Source organism: Rousettus aegyptiacus, unplaced genomic scaffold (assembly GCF_014176215.1).
Source record: "Rousettus aegyptiacus isolate mRouAeg1 unplaced genomic scaffold, mRouAeg1.p scaffold_m13_p_3, whole genome shotgun sequence".
Classification (NCBI taxonomy): domain Eukaryota; kingdom Metazoa; phylum Chordata; class Mammalia; order Chiroptera; family Pteropodidae; genus Rousettus; species Rousettus aegyptiacus.
In genome coordinates, this window is record NW_023416306.1 from 96,242,728 (window position 1) to 96,260,632 (window position 17,905).

The 17,905-nt window shown below is 32.2% G+C and overlaps 1 protein-coding gene across 23 annotated transcripts in view; it reads left to right on the forward strand.

Annotated features, from left to right (window-relative positions):
* The window catches only part of RALGAPA1 (Ral GTPase activating protein catalytic subunit alpha 1), a 207,855-nt gene that overhangs the window by 16,500 nt on the left and 173,450 nt on the right, over window positions 1-17,905 (forward strand). For all 23 annotated transcript variants that reach the window (XM_016152108.2, XM_016152096.2, XM_016152091.2 and 20 more), the window contains exons 2-4: window positions 10,747-10,857; window positions 11,409-11,458; window positions 14,323-14,380. In XM_016152108.2, the coding sequence (XP_016007594.2) occupies window positions 10,747-10,857; window positions 11,409-11,458; window positions 14,323-14,380 (219 nt within the window). The remainder of the gene's footprint in view (window positions 1-10,746; window positions 10,858-11,408; window positions 11,459-14,322; window positions 14,381-17,905) is intronic.

The window sequence follows — 17,905 nt, forward strand, 5'->3', positions numbered from 1 at the left end:
TGCTGTTGAGCTTTCAGTGAATTTCTTATTTTACTTATATTACTTTTAAACTTTTTTTAAAGAACATTTCTATCTCATTGATATTCTCTGCTTGGTGAGATACCATTCTCATACTTTCCTTTAGGTCTTTACAATGGTTTCCTTTTTCTTTTTTCTTTTTTAACATATTAATAGATGATAGTGTTCGTCTTGTAAGTCTAACCTTTGTCCTTCCTCAGAGACAGTTTCTATTGACTGTTCTTTTTCTTGTATATGGGGCATACTTGTTTCTTTTTGTCTTGCAGTTTTGTCAACATTTTAAATAAAGTAGCAACTGTGGAAACCATTTCATCTTCCCTAGGGTTTATTGTTTCTGTTTGTTGTTTTTGTTGCCATGCATTTCTTTGATCACTTTTCCAAACCACCTCTGTAGAGTCTGTTTTTTTCCTCCTATGTGACTACCGTAGTCTTTACTTGTTCAACTTTGTGGTCATCTAGTGATTGGACAGAGACTTCCTTATAAGACTGGAATCAGTAAGTCTCCTAGTCTTTGCTAAGGGGCACTATGTGTATATTGAGACATACAATTAATAGTCAACCAGACAGTTCACAATTTTGTCTTAGCCATAACATCTTTTTGGTGTAGAGCAGTGGTCCTCAATATATTTGACACCAGAGACCTGTGCTCCTATAAGAATCTAATTACTGATGATCTGAGATGGAGCTGAGGTGGTGATGCTAGCACTGGGGAGCAGCTGTGAATACAATTGAAGCTTCACTCACTTGCTCACCTGCCACTTACCTCCTGCTGTGCAGCTCAGTTCCTAACAGGCAATGGACCTGGTACCAGTCTGCAGCCTAGGGGGTTGAGGACCCCTTGTGTATAGTCTCAAGGTCAGCCAGAGAGCATGCTTGCAGCCCTACACATGCACATGGCCGTCTGTATTCCCATTAACATGTCAGAGCTTTTCAAAGGTCCTTATGGATAGCTCATTCCTCAGCTTTTCATTTAAAATTTTTTGTTTGCTCATTAGTGATTTCTGCTTAAGGTAGCTGTGATGTTAATTGCCACTATTGCGCTGTGTGAGCTCTGAGTTAAGTCAGAGACAAGCTTTGCAAGTGGAATTTTATCAGGAGGAGCTGGAGAAGTGAAATAATAACAGTTTTCTAAGAATGAGGCTTTGAATGAGTCCCAGTCCTGTTCTGGCTCCTTCAGTGACTGATAGGCTACTGTTTCTCACAGTTATGATGGGCTGTTGGTATTCAAAGCCACTGTGTTGCTGAGGAAAAGGGGATGGGAATAGGTTAAGTTTGAAATGCTACAGAGCTTTTGTTCTCATTGAGGTTTATCTATTTTCTTGAGTAAATGCTCTTGAGTGTTAAAAACTTTGGTTAATTTCTAGGCTTTTGAAAAAAATTTACTATTTTTGTTTTGGTTTTAGTCACTTCTATTGAGGAGTTCCATATTCCATCAACTCATTGATATTGTCTATTGCTAATCTGCTGTTTTTAAAAAATTTTTAATTGTTTTTATTTTTTTTTATTTTTTAGGCGAGGCAACCCTTCGTTGACCTCAGAGATTGCAAGGACCTTGTCAGTTTACAATCCCTTATTTTTAAAATTTTTTTTTACGCCTATTGCACCTGGTCTTTCTAGGTGGTCTCTCCCATCTAAGCACTAACCAGGCCTGACCTTGCTTAGCTTCCAAGATCAGATGGGATCGACCTTGTTCAGGGTAGCATGGCTGTAGACTAATCTGCTTTTTAAAAAACAACTGCTTAGCACTTTTCAGTTTAACTAAAATGTTCTTTTACAAGTATTTTTAGTGGCTTTATTCAGTTTTATGGAGGTACCATAATTTATTTAGTGTCACAATGTAGTGGGTAATGGATAAGGTAGTAAGAAGTTAGGAAAGAAAAATAAGGCTTATATGTCATATAAAGGAGTCCGGGCTTTATCCTGTTTGCAGTGTGAAATCCTTGAAGTATTTTAAGATCAATTGATATAAATAGTTATTTAGGTTTGGGTAGATTATTCTGATAGCAATATATGGAGGATGAATAAAAAGGGGGCTAGAATGGTGTGAGAATAGGTTGGAGACTACTGATAAAATTTATGCAATAGACCATGAGGTATCAAATCAAATGGCAGTGCAGACAGAAAGAAATGTACTACAGAGCTATTTATGAAGGTAAACCTGGCAAAAAAAAAACTTGTTGAGTGGTAGAGGTTGGTCTGAGGTACAGGGACCTGAAAGGAGAGGGGAATGAGCCTGTTAGGCTTAAGATATAGGTGATACTACCAACCTAATAAGGGAATACAAAAGCCGGAGAAGATTAAGGGAGATGGTGGATTCATTTTGGGGGCAAGTTGAGGTTGAGATTGAGATTGAGATTGAGATATCCACGGAAGATGTAATTGGATAGGTGGTGTAAGCCTGATTCTCAGGAAAGGGCATGAAATAGCAGCTATATATTTGGGAGGTATTCGTATGTGGATAGAGTTCAAGTTGTAGTATTGGGTAAAAAAGGGAAAGGACATATTCCTGACAGATAGACATCAACATTTAAAGGTAGGAGGGTACAGAGGAAGAGACATTTAAAATGGATATGGGAAAAGGTAAAGGAGAAAAGGGAGTATTCACCTGCTTTTCTGAGTACACCAAATATTTAATAGGCCATTGTTGCTAACATTTTCTTAATAATTTTCTTGTGTCATCTTTTTTCAGTATTCAATGTCCTGGTTCAGGCCTATACTTTAATATCATACTCATTTCCTTTTCTTGAGAAGCACCGTAGAATAAGGGATACAGTATTTACCTCATACCAGCTGGTTGTGTGAGCTTGTTTCTTAGCCTCTTTGAATCTTTGTCTGTTTTTTAAATAAACGAAGTGAAGAGGTGAAATAAAACCAAATTACTTATCTTTTAAAGTTTGTTATAATTAATAAAAATGGAAAAGTGTCTTGGTCCAGTCTTTAGAAAATAGTGGATGCTCAGTAAATATCTTCTTTCTTCCCCATTTTTACTTCCATATCAGAATTTCTTTCCTCCTTCGCTATATGTTGTGTGGAAAGCGGTTGGTACCAATTTATACTAATATATGAATCATGCTGAACTTTTTACACTATGTGGTGTAATGGTTGGTTCTCACAAATGAATTTAATTAGTGAAATTTTGGATATTGTGATGGAATGAGTTGATATAATCAGCCAGTGTTAAGAAGAGATAATTTAGGGTAGTGTGTACATGACTTGAACTAAATCCTCTGAATTTTTGGTATTTTTTACTGTCTACTTGTCCTAAAACTTTACATTATCCACCTCAGCTGCTGCAGGACTATGTGTCCTTCAAATACTTCTTTAAAAAATACTGTTCTTTTAGAATGCGTTTGATGAGAAATGGTCAAAAGGTTATTTTATGCTCTGGCCTACTGCCTGAAGTGCAACTATTCTGATGGTGTTAATAGTGGGCTCAGAATAGCTGGGTTGGAGCCATTTAATAGTTTTGTGTGACCTGAACAAGTTACCTAACCTCTCCCAGCCTTAGTTTCTTTATAAAATGGAGGCAGTACACCTATTTCAAAAACATATTTGTGGAGAAGGAGTAAGATCATGTAGTGTAACTGCAAAAGTGCTACCTACACAAATGTAAAATGTTAAGTAAGCATAAATAATTATAACTATTTGTCCTTTTCCTATGTCTCCATTCTTAGCTTGTAGGATAGTGTTTGATACAACATAGAGTTAACTTTGGTTTTAAATTAGACATTGTATCTTTGTGTATATTAGATTATCTCTCTTCTTTTTACTATATCTTCCCATTTCCTCAATGCCTACTGTGGAATCTTTGAAGGCAGGAGAGTAATTACTTTATGGATTTGACTGAGGCTTAAAAATATTTACTTAAGATTTTGATTACTTTGTTAATGCCTTCTTATGTTCTGCATTTTTCAGTTCTAGGAATTAATTATCTTACTATCCGTTGTAACTATATTCATGTCTTAGGAGATCTTCTGCAGTTATTTTGAAACATCAGTTTGATAAAGAAATAAGCTACTTTAACTATTTTGCTTGCTTTGTAATTTTAGTAGGTTTTCAGTGCGGTTTCTAGCAGGACTTTTATTTGTATCTTCTTTTCATAGTGAAAGACTAATGAATAATACATGTTAGAAAAATAAAAACAAATACCGTATTTACACAAGAGAAAGATCCCTAGCTTTTATTTTGATGAATTAAAATAAGACAGTTAATAAGACAGTTACCAATAAGAAAATTGACTTGCCTGCTTTCTACATTGTTAAATACAAGAGCTAGTTTGCCATTTTCATTATGTTGATGTTGGTTCATTATATAAAAATAAAAGTTTTAATGATTATTTTTGAGTTAATTTTTTCACATTAAATTACTTACCATTAGTGTGGGACGGTAGACTACATTTGTGACAGCATTAAGAAAATATGGTCATTTTTTATTTGGCTTACATTGCTTTAATTTTCTTCATAAATGTGTTATGAATGTTTTGAATCAGAGATTAAGGGGTTTTGTTTTCCTTATGAAGAATACATTCACACATGTAGCAAGCTTCTGTGGACACAGGTGGACATAGGTTTAGATTATAAAAATATTCTGTAGGTCACTGCACATTCTATAATGATACTAGTAACTTCGTTTTGGGGGTTCCATTTCTACTCCTCTCACTTCAGAGAACAAAATGGAATAAAAACAAATGGAAATAGTCTTGAATCCAGGTTTTTATAGCCTTATTGAAGCATAACTGGCATACAGTAAACGGTGTATAATTTAAGCGTACAATGTGTATTTCTTTGGAGCAGCGTATAGTTGGGTTTTGGTTTTTATCCAATCTAACAGTCTAGCCAGGGCTAAGTGCTGCATAAATTATGAGTTGTTCCAGTCTGTTTTGCTGACCTGTGTGAATGCTTGGGACTGTTAGCTCTAGTTCTTTCCAGCCCCTTCCTCCCTTTATATGGGGGTTAGCTTTAGTTAATCATTCTTAATTTCATTTCATTTCAGTCAGGGAGTACATGCTGTTATTCTTAGTACTTTTTCTATTTAGTTTCTGTTTTTGTTCAGTTTTTTGTAAATATCTCATTTTTACATGCAAAGAAGATGTATTCTCTCCTGGATTTAGAGTTTCATGTGTAAAGTGCTAATTTGCGTTGTTCAAATATTCTGTATACTTACTAGACTTAGCTCTGTTCAATATGAGAGAGACGTGTTAAAATCTACCACGCTATTAGTAGGTTTATTTCTCTTTAAAATGTGTAGGGTTTTACTTTTTGTATTTTTATGCAGATTTGGAATGAAAGCTTCCTGGTAAATAGAGCGTTTGGTCAAAATACATTGATTTATCCTCTTTAATTGTAATAATTCTTTCCGTAATGTTTACTTTGCTTTTTTTTGAAGTATCAGTGTTGGTATTTTTGGTTAGTACCTGAATGATAGATATATTTTATTTCACTCCTTTCTTAATCATTTTGCTTTAAATTTTTTTCTTAGTAAATACTTCGTAGCTTGATTTTTGTGTGTTTTAAAATCTAGTATGATTACAGCTCTTAACTGGAGCATTTACTCTTACTAACATTCTTTTGCGATACTGGCATATACATGCGCGCGCGTGCACACACACACACACACACACACACATTTCTACCTCCTCATTTCACCTATTTTTGGTGCTTGTTTTTACTCTGTTAGATTAGTAAATTTTTTTATATTTTCCCTTTCTAAAAGAAGTTATGCATTTTGTTGTTATTCTTTTAGTGACAACTCGTAAAGTATCAGTAGCATGCTAATATTAAAGTTTAGAGTTTATCACTATTTCTACCATCCTCTTAACAAAATAAAATCTTAAAATACTCTATAGCATTTCTATCTTGGACATTATGGTCCATTATTTTACTTTTTCCTTGTTAGTAACCTTTTGCATTTGTAGTGTGTGTGTGTGTTTTAAATTTTAACAGTGCTCTTCATGAATACTCGTATATTTTCAAGTTTCTTCACTCATTTTTGCTCCTTGCTCTCCCATGTGAGTTTCTCTTCTTTTAGAAATATATCTTTTGTAGTTCTTCAAATGAGGATTGTTGAGTGTTAAACTCTAAGTATACTGGAAAATGCCTTACTTTCATTTTCATTTTCATGTTCACATTATAGAACAGTAGTTTAGCTGAGTATAGAATTTTAGATTGGTGGTTTCTTTCCTTTAGTTCTTTCCATATAAAATTGCATTGTCTTTCAGCCTCTGTTGGCCCGCCAGAGAAGTCTGCTGTTAGTTTTGGTATTCCTATGTAGGTAACTTTTGTTGGTTTCACTATTTCTGTTTTGTTTTTGGTGTTAGGGTGTGCCACTGTGTGGAATTGTATTCATCCTGCTTTGGATTCAATATACTTTTTCAGTATGAAGATTTATTTGTATATTTCACCAATTATATATAGTTCTCAGACATTATTTCTTTGAATATTGCTTACATTTTCTCTTTGTTCCTGGAATGTCTCAGGTATTTAATATAAATTCACACTTGTCTTTATATTTTCTGTCTTGTTATTCTTCTGTCTTACTGAGTAATAGCTTCACTTTTGTCTTCCAATTTACTGTTTCTCTGTTTCCTCCCTTTGTCCTTTCTTTTCTTCCCCCCTTTTCTCAATTTCTTCTCTGTTTCCCATATATCTCTCTTTTTAGAGTCTGATGATGTATCATTTATAATTTATCCAGCCTATTTATGTTTTTACCCCCTCCTTCCTCTTTGTCCTTTTCTTCTTCCTCCTCTCTTCCTTCTACTGTTCCCCTCCCCTTTTCTCTTTATTTTTGCTTGACTCCATATTACTTATGTTTTATACTACATGTCTGTGTTTCTTTCTCCTCCCTTCCCCTTCTCTTTCTCCCCTTTCTCCATCCCACATTCTCACTCTCCTTCTTTTCCCTAGGCCCCCTCTTCCTTCATCCAATTTCCTTCTTCCTTTTCTACTTTACTCTCTTTATCACTTCCATTCCTTCTCCCCTTTCTTTTCCTTGACCTTGTATTATATATTTTTTATCCAGCATTTCTGTGTATCTACAATAACGGGGCATTTTGTATTAGGATAGGCTACCATGTTGTTGTCTTCATCCTCATCATTGATTATTTTAAGGCAATCATTTGCATTGTTTGGTGCTTTATTATTAGAAGCAGATTACTTGTGATTTACTTCACAGATTGGTGTATTATGATGACATCATTTGAGAAAAAGTTCTCAGTGGTGACTTTTTTGTGTTAATTATATGAAGAAGAATGAGGACACTGAAAACTTGTTGAATTTTTAGTCTATCATTGTGGGTTATGTGATTACTTTTACCAGGAATTATTTACTATCTGAAATATAAAGTCAGGAAAACTGGCTTCCGAACTTTGAAATTTTAATTATATATTTGTTATCATGCTCAGATGTCTTAAAAATATGTGGTAGAAAATAAATATGTTATGATTAGGTTCTTAAAACTTATTCATAAAAAGATCCTAAAGAGACATCTGAAATTTTATTTGTGGAAACTAAATGAAGTCTAGAACTATTTTTGCTACTTAAAATTGGTTTTCCCAAAGGTCTACAAAGCATTTTCTGAAATTTTTTTTAAACCTCAGAAATAATTTGCGATTTAACTATTTGCTTAATTTCTTTAAGGAAATACTAATTTACAAACAGTGCACATTAAACAGGTATTTCTGAAAATGGGAAATTTTGAACCCTCAAACTTCATTTTTAAGTGCCAACCATCAGTTTAGCACTATGCAAAACATTCTTCCTAGATTAAAATTGCGAAATATTTTGAAAGGTAAAGGAAGCCAACTCATGCTTTCTCTTAAAGATCAACCAGTATCTTCAAGAGAATAATACCAACTAATGTGACATAATTAGGAATCATATTGAACAAAAATAATGGAGGCATTTACAGAAAGAGAAAATAGAATGGGTTACAGGGGACCATTTCGGAAAGGAATAGACTTAGTATTGGGGTTTAAAATTTGTAGTTTTTCCACAGTTTTTTTATTCCTGAATTTCTTGTCTTTTCCATTTTCCTTCAGTGTTAGTGTTTTATACAGAGAGTTGTTTTTAATTAGTGAAATCCTCTTATCTTTTGTCCATATTGTTTGTGTTTCTTTTCCCCCACTATATAAATTTTGTGAATTGATGATCAAAACTATTTTATAAGAATTTTTTTAGCTAACTAGTTCTTCACAACTAGATATAGAGTGAAAAACAAATCAGCCTAGTTTTGACCAGTATTTTCTGTTAGCATGTATGTAGTTTCCAGGTTTTGTCAGCATACTCTGTTGGGAGGAAATTGCAAAAGACTTATCTTAGCTCCTAAATTATGTCCCAAAATCTTGAGTTTGCTTTTGTTGTGTGTTTATTTTTTGTTTTGCTTTGTTATTGTTCTCATTTTCCTTTTCCCCTAGGACATTAGTTTTGTTTGAAACATTAATTTCAGGAAATTTAGAGATAATTATAGCAGCCTATTTTATTCTAATTCCACAGTTCTTTGTAACATTAAACTACTCTGTGGGAAAAATAGAATACTTTTACTGTTGATCTCAGTTGTGTGTGTTTTTATTTTGGTAGTCTGTAAAATATATTTAGTATTTGACAGCTATCCTTACCTTATTATAGACAGATAATAGATAACTTCCTATTGTTCTTTTGCTATTTTTCTTATAGATGTATTACTGGAGGCTGAATAACATAGACATTAAGGGCATGGACATTAGATCTAGGCTGTGTGGAATTTAAATCCCTGACTCTCTGTGCTTGTTTTCTCATCTATAAAATAGGGAGGATAATAATAGTACTTATTTTATAGTGTTGTTATAATAATCATAGAAATTTCTATAAAGCACTTAGAAGAATGTCTAGCATAGGAAACACTGAGTTTTTGTTAGCCATTTTTTGCCTAGTTCAGTGAAAAGTCACACAGGTGGTGTTACAGGTGGGAATGGAATCTGGGTGTTCTAATTCTAGTTAAGATGAAGCAATGCTATTTTGCCTGTTATGCATCTTTTCCAAGATAAAAATTTCCAAGCTACAGAGCAAATCCAATAAAATTAAAAAATTTTATATTATCAATAAAACACAAAATTTGAGTACATCTGAGCTCCAACACTGTGCTAGGTTTTGGGACTGTTAAGGTAGACACTGTTTCTAAAAGAAACTGTAGACTAGTCGTGGAAAAAAGACAAAAAGAAAGGAAGGGAGGGAGGGAGAGAGGAAGGAAGGAAGGAAGGAAGGAAGGAAGGAAGGAAGGAAGGAAAGAAAGAGGAAGGAAGGAAGGAAGGAAGGAAGGAAGGAAGGAAGGAAGGAAGGAAGGAAACACTTGAAATGTATTTCCATAAGAGAGAAATGTAGAGAATCCAAAGGAATACAGAAGAGAAGACATTCATCCCTTCTTTTGGGAGAGCAGAGCAGAAGGAAAATTCCATAGATATCACTAAGGAATTATTATGGATTCATAGGAAAGATAATAATGGAGAGTTTAAAGTGCTCTATATATGTTGTTGCTATATATATGTTGTTACTACTTTATTCTGAAGTCTTCCTTTGAGCATTAGAGCAGTCCAAGAAATTAATTGATGTTTACCTTTAACTTGAGTTTATTCTTCAACTCACTACTAGGTTAAAGAATCTTTGATTTTTTTACAGTTGCCTTTTCCAAATTTATTTTTTTATTATAAAAGAAGTATAGGCTTTTTGTAAACAAACTTGAGTAGTAATAAATACATTAAGGAAAAGTTATCCATTCCCCTTTTTCCTTCAGCCTTCTCACTCTCCCAGAAAATAAGCCTAACAAAATGCACAAGTACCTATACACCAATGTAGATACCTTGCTTTGAATAATAAATCCAGTCTCCTTATTTTGCATTCAAAACATTTTACAATGTATTTCGAGGCTACCTTTTCAGTTTTATTTTTATCCAAGTGCTATAAGCTGTATACAAAATGAATTATTTTCCTGCATCCTGTCATGCTTCATGCTAGTCTATGTCTTTGTTTATGCCTAGAATGCCCTTCCCATTCAACCCCATCACTTTATCTAAAATCCTTCCTGTCCTTAAAAGTTCTTTCAAGTAACAAGTCCTCAGGCGTTTCTTTCCCCACCTTCACCCTTGCCCCTCATTGAGCCTTGAAAGTAATTTTGTGTTTCCAAATGCTGTTATACTTTGTCACTTCATTTTCAGTACCTAACACTTTATACTGTGAATACAATTATATGTTTAGTTTTGTGTGCCCTGAACTATACTGACAGTTCTTTTAGAGCAGTATTATCTGTGTTCAAGCTTTATAATACTTAAAGTGCTTATTTATAAAGCCTATTGTTAGGTACCTATTTACCAAATAAATGTATTTTACACATGTTATTACCGATTTTAAACTGTCTTGGGGAGAAGTTAGGAGAGGTATATCTGTGAATTGAAAATAGAATTTGACTTCTTTTTTTTTTTTGGTTTGGTTAATGATTTTGAATAAATCTCTGAAACATTTTTTTTTTTAGGAAATGAAGATTGTGATAACCTGACTTGATCAGTTTTTTAAATTAAAGCTAAAGTCTTTAAAAACTAAGGTTGTAAGAACAAGGATATAGATACATAAATACATATCACAAATATTTTAACAGGATAGAATTTTAGGAGCAGTTCTTTGACTTTTTTGTCACTATCAATATTTGCTAAACTTAATTTAATATATAAATGGTAATCAATAAAACTTTTCATTTATTTTTCAGAGAATGCAGAGTCTGTTGATCTTAAACAGTTTTTTGACCAACATTTTTCACACATATATTATGTGTTCTTTGAGAATTTTGTGACTATCGAAGCTAGTCTTAAACAGAAAGGTAAGGTATTAAAATCAATCCTGGTTTATATTGGTGTTTCAAATAATTGTCATATGCATTCACTTAAAAGTAGACTCTTGGACATTGGAATTTTAATATTATTTCACTTCTTTTTGCCAGACAGCTTTTAGATACCCCTCTCACACTATGAGTTAGTAGTTCTATTCTTATTAATTTAAGCAGGCTTAGAAGATTTGCTTTTTTCCTAATCAGGTTTACCTGTTTTCCTTGCCTTTGTTCTGTCCTAGGGGCATGTGTCAGATTTGAGCAGTAATTCACATTTTCATTTCGAGAGTTTATTTAAAGTTCTTTACAATATATTATGATTTGGGTTTAGAAATAATTACGTAGAATGTAAATTTCAGTGTTTAAAGACTAGAGAGAGATGCTGTGATACTGTGTATACATTGCATAGAATGTACTTTAATTTTATTTAAAAGATCACTGAGAAAAAGCTTTAGTACTTGAAATATTTTACGCTTTTTAAGTGGTTATTAGCAATGAGAACAAAATGATAATGTTCAAAATATTTTTTTGTAAAAACGTTTTAGGTCACAAGTCTCAGAGGGAGGAATTAGATGCGATACTTTTTATTTTTGAGGTAAGTGCCTGCTAGTCTAACTTTCTTTTTTCCAAAAATAATTCTTGGAACACACAAAGGAATATATTCAACTATAAAGTGTATGATAAAATACTGTGATTCCACCATGCTTTTTAAAACTAAATGATGTTTTTAAACCTAAAAATATACCTGACTTAATTATTAATTCTGTTTTGAGTCAGCCGTATTATTTATAGGTATAGATAGAATTATGTTTTTATGCATTCGACACTACAGAATTGGTACTTATCTGTGGGAGGTTTATACAAGGGGAGGATTTCTTTTGAATTCTAAAACATTCTTACCTGAGAAGGTAACTTCATGGAACTGTTATATACCTAAGAAATTTATAGTTTCTACTTTTACTGCTTTTCATTATAAGCTTTTATAAAATAGTTTTAAATATTTTGTAAATTATTGTTCTACATTACTTTGGATTAGTGTGGGACAGGTCTTTATTGCTAAATAAACAAGGAAATAGCAACATTTGATATTTTATTAAAATTTATTTTATTTTTGCCACACTAATAAAAATAAACCTCCACCCTCACCCTCCTACTTGCTTTAAAATAACTCTCTGCTCTTCCTTCTGTCTTTCAAATCAAACAGTGATAGGAGTATTTGGATCTTTATCAAGATTTTAGAGCTCTGGAGAAAGCCAGAATTAGACGTTGTGACTTGAAAAGCAAAATAAGAATTTGGAAATCCATTTCTGAAGATTGAGCTATTCTGTCTGCTAGGAATAAAAGATGATTCACTGTTTTGTATTTTAATACAGTTTATACAGTTTAAAAGACTGAGTAATCTGAATGATATCTGTCTTAGCTGTTGTTTTAGTTGTTGATTTAGTCACAACTAAAAAAAGAAAGGTTAGTTATTTTTGTTTTTAGAGTTTCAGATAGAAGTAACTGGTTTTGGTGCCTGTTCTGCATTTAATTTTCATTAGTCATTAACCCTGAGGAATTTGCTTTATATTTACCTTCCCAAGTGTTTGCCTGAACTGTTTATAAGGGGAATATTAAAACATAGATGTTTTAAGAAAGAATAATAATTCCTGGAAAATATTCCTTCAGACATTCATGCTTGCTCTATATTCAGGAAACTGAAATGATTGACGAGTTAATTAATAGAAGCTCTTTCAGGGTATTCCTCATATTAATATTTATTTTCCTATATGTACTATATTCTGACTTTTTTATTCTTCAAAAAATGGTGTTCGTCTTTAATAAATCACTAAATTTTATTAGAAAAAAAGATGTTAGATACTGGGTTTTCATTTGGAAAAAATATTTAACTTGAGTGCTGGTGGGATTTTTTACTTATGATGATGGGGACCTCTACCTTTAGTAACAAATGATGATTTTTTTTTTAATCAAGAAATTATAAATAAAATGATTTTCTCTTTCTTGAATAAAAAGCCTCATTATGTAATATTAATAATATGACATAAGATTTATATTCTGTTTTCTGTGCAGTTAAGAGAACACATAATTTCTTTCATCTTTATATTAACCACATAAAACATATAGGCATGTTTATTTACATTTTATGAAGGGTTAAATCTAAAGTATAATAGTCATGATTTCAAAATGTTTTTGAGTAGTTTACAAACTTGTCTTTTCAACTTTCTAAAATTTTATCTGTTTCCACACCAAAATAAATATAATTGTACAATTGTTGGCTAGGTATGAGAGAAATATAAAAAAGAGAGCAGGGTAAAGTTTATGTATCTCATGTTGGACCAGCATTTATCTATGAGGAACTTTTAATTTCTTCATCTTGTATGAGGTAAACTAAAGAAGATCATATTAAAGGGAAGATTGAAAAGTATAAAACATGCATGCCATTCTTTGAGCAAAATAGTCTGAAAGCACAAGTTTTAGAAAGACGACTTATCGAGGTTGGAATCTCTATTTTTCCGTTTTCTAACCTAAGTGCATTACTTAACCCATTTCCTCATTTGAAACGCTCCTTTTAGAGTGGTTGCGAGGATTAATAAGACACCATTGTAAAAAGTGTCTAGTTTAGAGTTTGGCCCTTATAAACATTCAGTTAATGATGTTTCTAAATAATAATAGTAGTAAGAGAAGCATTTACAACACACATACAAATGTCATTGAGCAAGCAGAGTAGTGAGAGCATTAGTTCAATAGCATAGTAAGCTGTGGACCTAGAATAATCCACACATGCAATATATAAAGGAAATTAAAGGCAAAATGTTGAAAGTATTATATGTCAAAAGTGTTTATTCCCAGTTAATAGAAACTTATATATGTTAGCTTAACTGAATAGGTTTCTTGAATTTTAAAATTTTGTTCTCATACCTATAGCCATCATAACATGTAAGTACATTTGGGTTTGCATGAATTAACTCAGCACAGCTATTTTCATGGGACTTGTGAAATCAAAATATTTCCCTTAGATTTATCAAAGCAGGAGAAATAACTGCTTGAAGAGAGAAAATGTCACAAATCTTAATATCTGAAAGAATTTAAACTAATCAGTAATACCCACAATGCAGAAAATTTAAGCATTTTGAACTAAGAGTTAGTATTTAATCACTATGGAGAAATATACTTATTTCCACATCAGTGTAAAAGATAAATTTCACTAATTTCCTATTCCAAGTCTTGTTAGTATAGCTTGTTGTTTTAGGGCTTTCAAATATTTATCATTATGCCAATGCTGAAATAGTACCAATACTGTCTGATTAGCACAAAAACAAATTTGTATTTGTAATAGTATCTTCTACATAAAAATTTCTTAAAGGCTTAGTTTAAGCTCTTTAATTTTTCACATTGCACAGATTGTGAAGTCATTCCTTGCTTTTCATTCTTTTTTGTTTTATTCATCTTGATTTTTAGAAAATTTTGCAACTTCTTCCAGAAAGAATTCATCAACGATGGCAATTTCATAGTATTGGTAAGTAAATTAAATGTATATTTCACATTTGAAGTAAATAATATGTGAAAGTGTTCTTTAATAGGTTGTCCTTATTTGAAATGAATTCATAGTTTATGCTTTAGTAAAAACAATACAGGATAGGATTGGACTTACTTGGGAATATAAGATAAAAACACGAAGGATTTCCAGTGAAAGTGGTATATTAAATTCCTTTGCTCCACCTGTTTTTTTTTCCTTAAAATACATTAGCAATGATGGTAAAACTATACAACCAAAAATATTAAAGCAGCCTCAGCATCAAAATAAATATCTTTGTGAATCAGAAATAGAAAAGAAATGCATAATGCCAAGTAGAGCAAGAAGCAACAGGCTCCAGGTTTGAAAGCAAGCAGAGTCAGTTGGTAGTTTGCCCCATTAAAAAAGGGGGAGAACTGGAGTTAAGCTAACTGCTTGAAGGTTCTCAATAGAGCTTCCCAGATCATGAAACTAAACTGAAAAGAAAAAAGGAAACACCCTGCTGTGGATTACTGTCAACAAGCAGGGATGCCACAGACTTTCTGTTACCAGGAACTAAACCAAGATGCTTGCTGATTCGGAGTCTAGTTCTCTGACAATTGCAGTATCACCGCAGGGTTCTTGAGGTGTCATAATAATACGTTTTCCCCCCTCATATTAAAAAAGAGTCTGCAAGTAGACAATTGCTGGCTTTGGTTCACTGCCTCAATGATATCGATGATGCTAGTGATTCTCATGTCCCAGTTCTTATGGGGAATATAATAACAGCCACTAGATCTACATTGTTGAAGTTGTAGCTCTTATGTTCATTTGTAAAAAAATGTATTCATGTCTCTTAAATAAAGAGAGTCATAGATTTATTTCTTAATCAGTTATAGCAAATGAAAATCTTTTCTGAGGCTTTCAAACTATAAGCCATCCCATTTAGCAGTTCCAGAAACAAAAGGAACTCTGGACATACAGGAGAGAGATTGATGCAGGGGCTAAAAGTTTGAAACATGACCATTTAAGTATATTCTCAAGTTAGACATTTATTAGAATATTATTAATCGTGACAATTAGATAGCCGAAAGCCTTTTAGAATAAACTTTTTAAATAAAGTTTGAAACTAAAAATGATGTACCCATAATGTATAAAGAACTTTTACAACTCAATAATAAGACAAGTCAGTTTTTAAAATAGGCAAAGTAGTTGAAAAGGCATTACACCATAGAACACATATGAATTGCTAGTAAGCACATGGTAAGGTACTCAATAGAATAATAAAATCCTGTTTTGTATTTCAGTCCTAGAAGGCTGTGTATGAACAAACTTTTTATGAGACATCTGAACTTCAGAAGATTATTATAACTCCTGTGGAATACAGATAGCCTTAAATCTCCATAGGATCTTTTGGCTATCTAATTGTCATGATTAATAATATTCTAATAAATGTCTAACTTGAGAATATACTTAAATGGTGATGTTTCTTTGTCACCCTAAACCTGTTTCTTTTTTGTCTTGGGTATAAAGGGAAATAAATAAGTGGATCTAGTTGATTTTCATTCAGTTGAAAATACTTTCTAATGTCTCTTTTGGTTTCTTCAACCCATAGCTTGAGAGTGTTTTTATTTTTTAAATTTTCAAATATTTGATGTTACCACAGATTTTTTTCTGTTGTGATTTCTAACTTAATTCCTCTGTGGTTGGAAAATACACTTTATATGATATTGATCTTTTAAAATTTTTTGAGACATTTTGTAGCTCAGATTATAGTCCTAGAAAATGTCCCATTTTTCATGAGGACGTGTATTTAGTAGTCATTTAACAGATAATGTATGGTGATGATACAATTATTAAAGAATAAGAAATGACTTGAATAAGTGGAATCTTAGGCAATATTTATGAATGATAGGCTTGATAGTATAAAGATAATTCCCATTCAGAATTCATGTGGGAACTTTTTTATGTAGCCTGACAAGTTTATCCTAAAATTCATATGGAAAATTGAAGCCAAAGCAACTTGGAAGAAGAACAAATGAGAGAGGAAAGATGGTGTTTGATAGTTCTATACCCAATAATAAGATGTATTATAAAGTTATAATAATTAAGGCAGTGTCATTGGTGTAGGGGTGGGCAAGGAGATTAATAGAAAAGGACATCAAGGCCAGCTAAAGACCTAGGCTTCTACCTAGAAACGTGAAGTATGATTGAGACAGCATTTCATTTCATTATAAACCCTGAAAGAGTTAGTACTACAATTGGTTATCCATTTGGGGAGAAAAAATTCTGTATTTTCATACACAGAAATAAATTTAGGACCTAAATGTGAAAAAGCAACACTTTTAAAAACTTTCCAAAGAGACTATTTGGTTTCTCTTTATAACTTTATGGTAGATTATTATTTCTCTAGATACAGTAAGTGCAAAAAAGAAAAACAGTGAATTGACTATTGAAACTTATAAACTTTTATATATTAGAAGATACCACCCCCCTCCTAGTCAATAAAAATATGGCTGAGTTGTGAGGGAAAATATAATTCCAGTTCGTAGAACTGACATAGAATTTTTAGCCAGTATGTATAAGGAACTGGCATTAAAACAAAGCAAAATAACCCAAGTGAAAAATATATAGAAGATAGAACAGACAATTTGCGGAAACTTTAATGGCCAAATGAAAAGGTACTGAATATCATTAGGAAATATCAAATGAAAACATTATTAAGATATTTAATACTAATCAGGCTGGCAAATATTAGAGCATTTGCCAGTTTTTTGTGTTGCTAAGAATGTATTACCACAAGTGCTCTCATACACTGCTAATACTACTGCTAATTTTCTCAACTGCTTTGCAGAGAATTTTCCAAGATTTAATATAGGTGAAAGTGAGTAGTTTTGTTTCTGTTTCTCTATTCTGGGGAAATTCACATGCATGTAGGGAATCGTGAACAAGAACATTTATTATAGCATTTTTGGGAATGGCAAAATTTTGAAGACAAACTAAATGTCCTAACATTAAGAAGATGAACAGTATATTCAAAAAATGAAATCGTATATAGCAGTTAAAATGAATTCACTAGAGCTACATAGGTCAATATAGATAAATTTCAGAAGTTAATGTTGGATGTGAAAAGCAGTAAAATGACTTGTTTTGTATGATGCCATATATATGACATTTTGTTTTGTTTTTCCTTCAGAGTTATTCAGATTTGATTAGTTTTCCACCTGTGGGGTTTTTTGTTGTTGTTGTTGTTCTAGGATCCAGTCCACAATACCACGTTGCATTTAGCACATAAGATTTTTTAGGAGAGCTAATGACTGGGATTTTTTTAATATTGCTTTAAGAAATTGAATTTGCTTATACGTAAGGAAGGGAATTGCAGATAAATCAAGAGTTTATTGAAACATTTAACCTTATTTTTGTATGACAAATCAACTTTAACCAAATAAAGTCACAAGGCTGATTTTATAGATATACATGTACACACACACACGCACACATATATTCTTGATACCACTAGAAAGAATAAAAAATATGTAGGATTAGAAC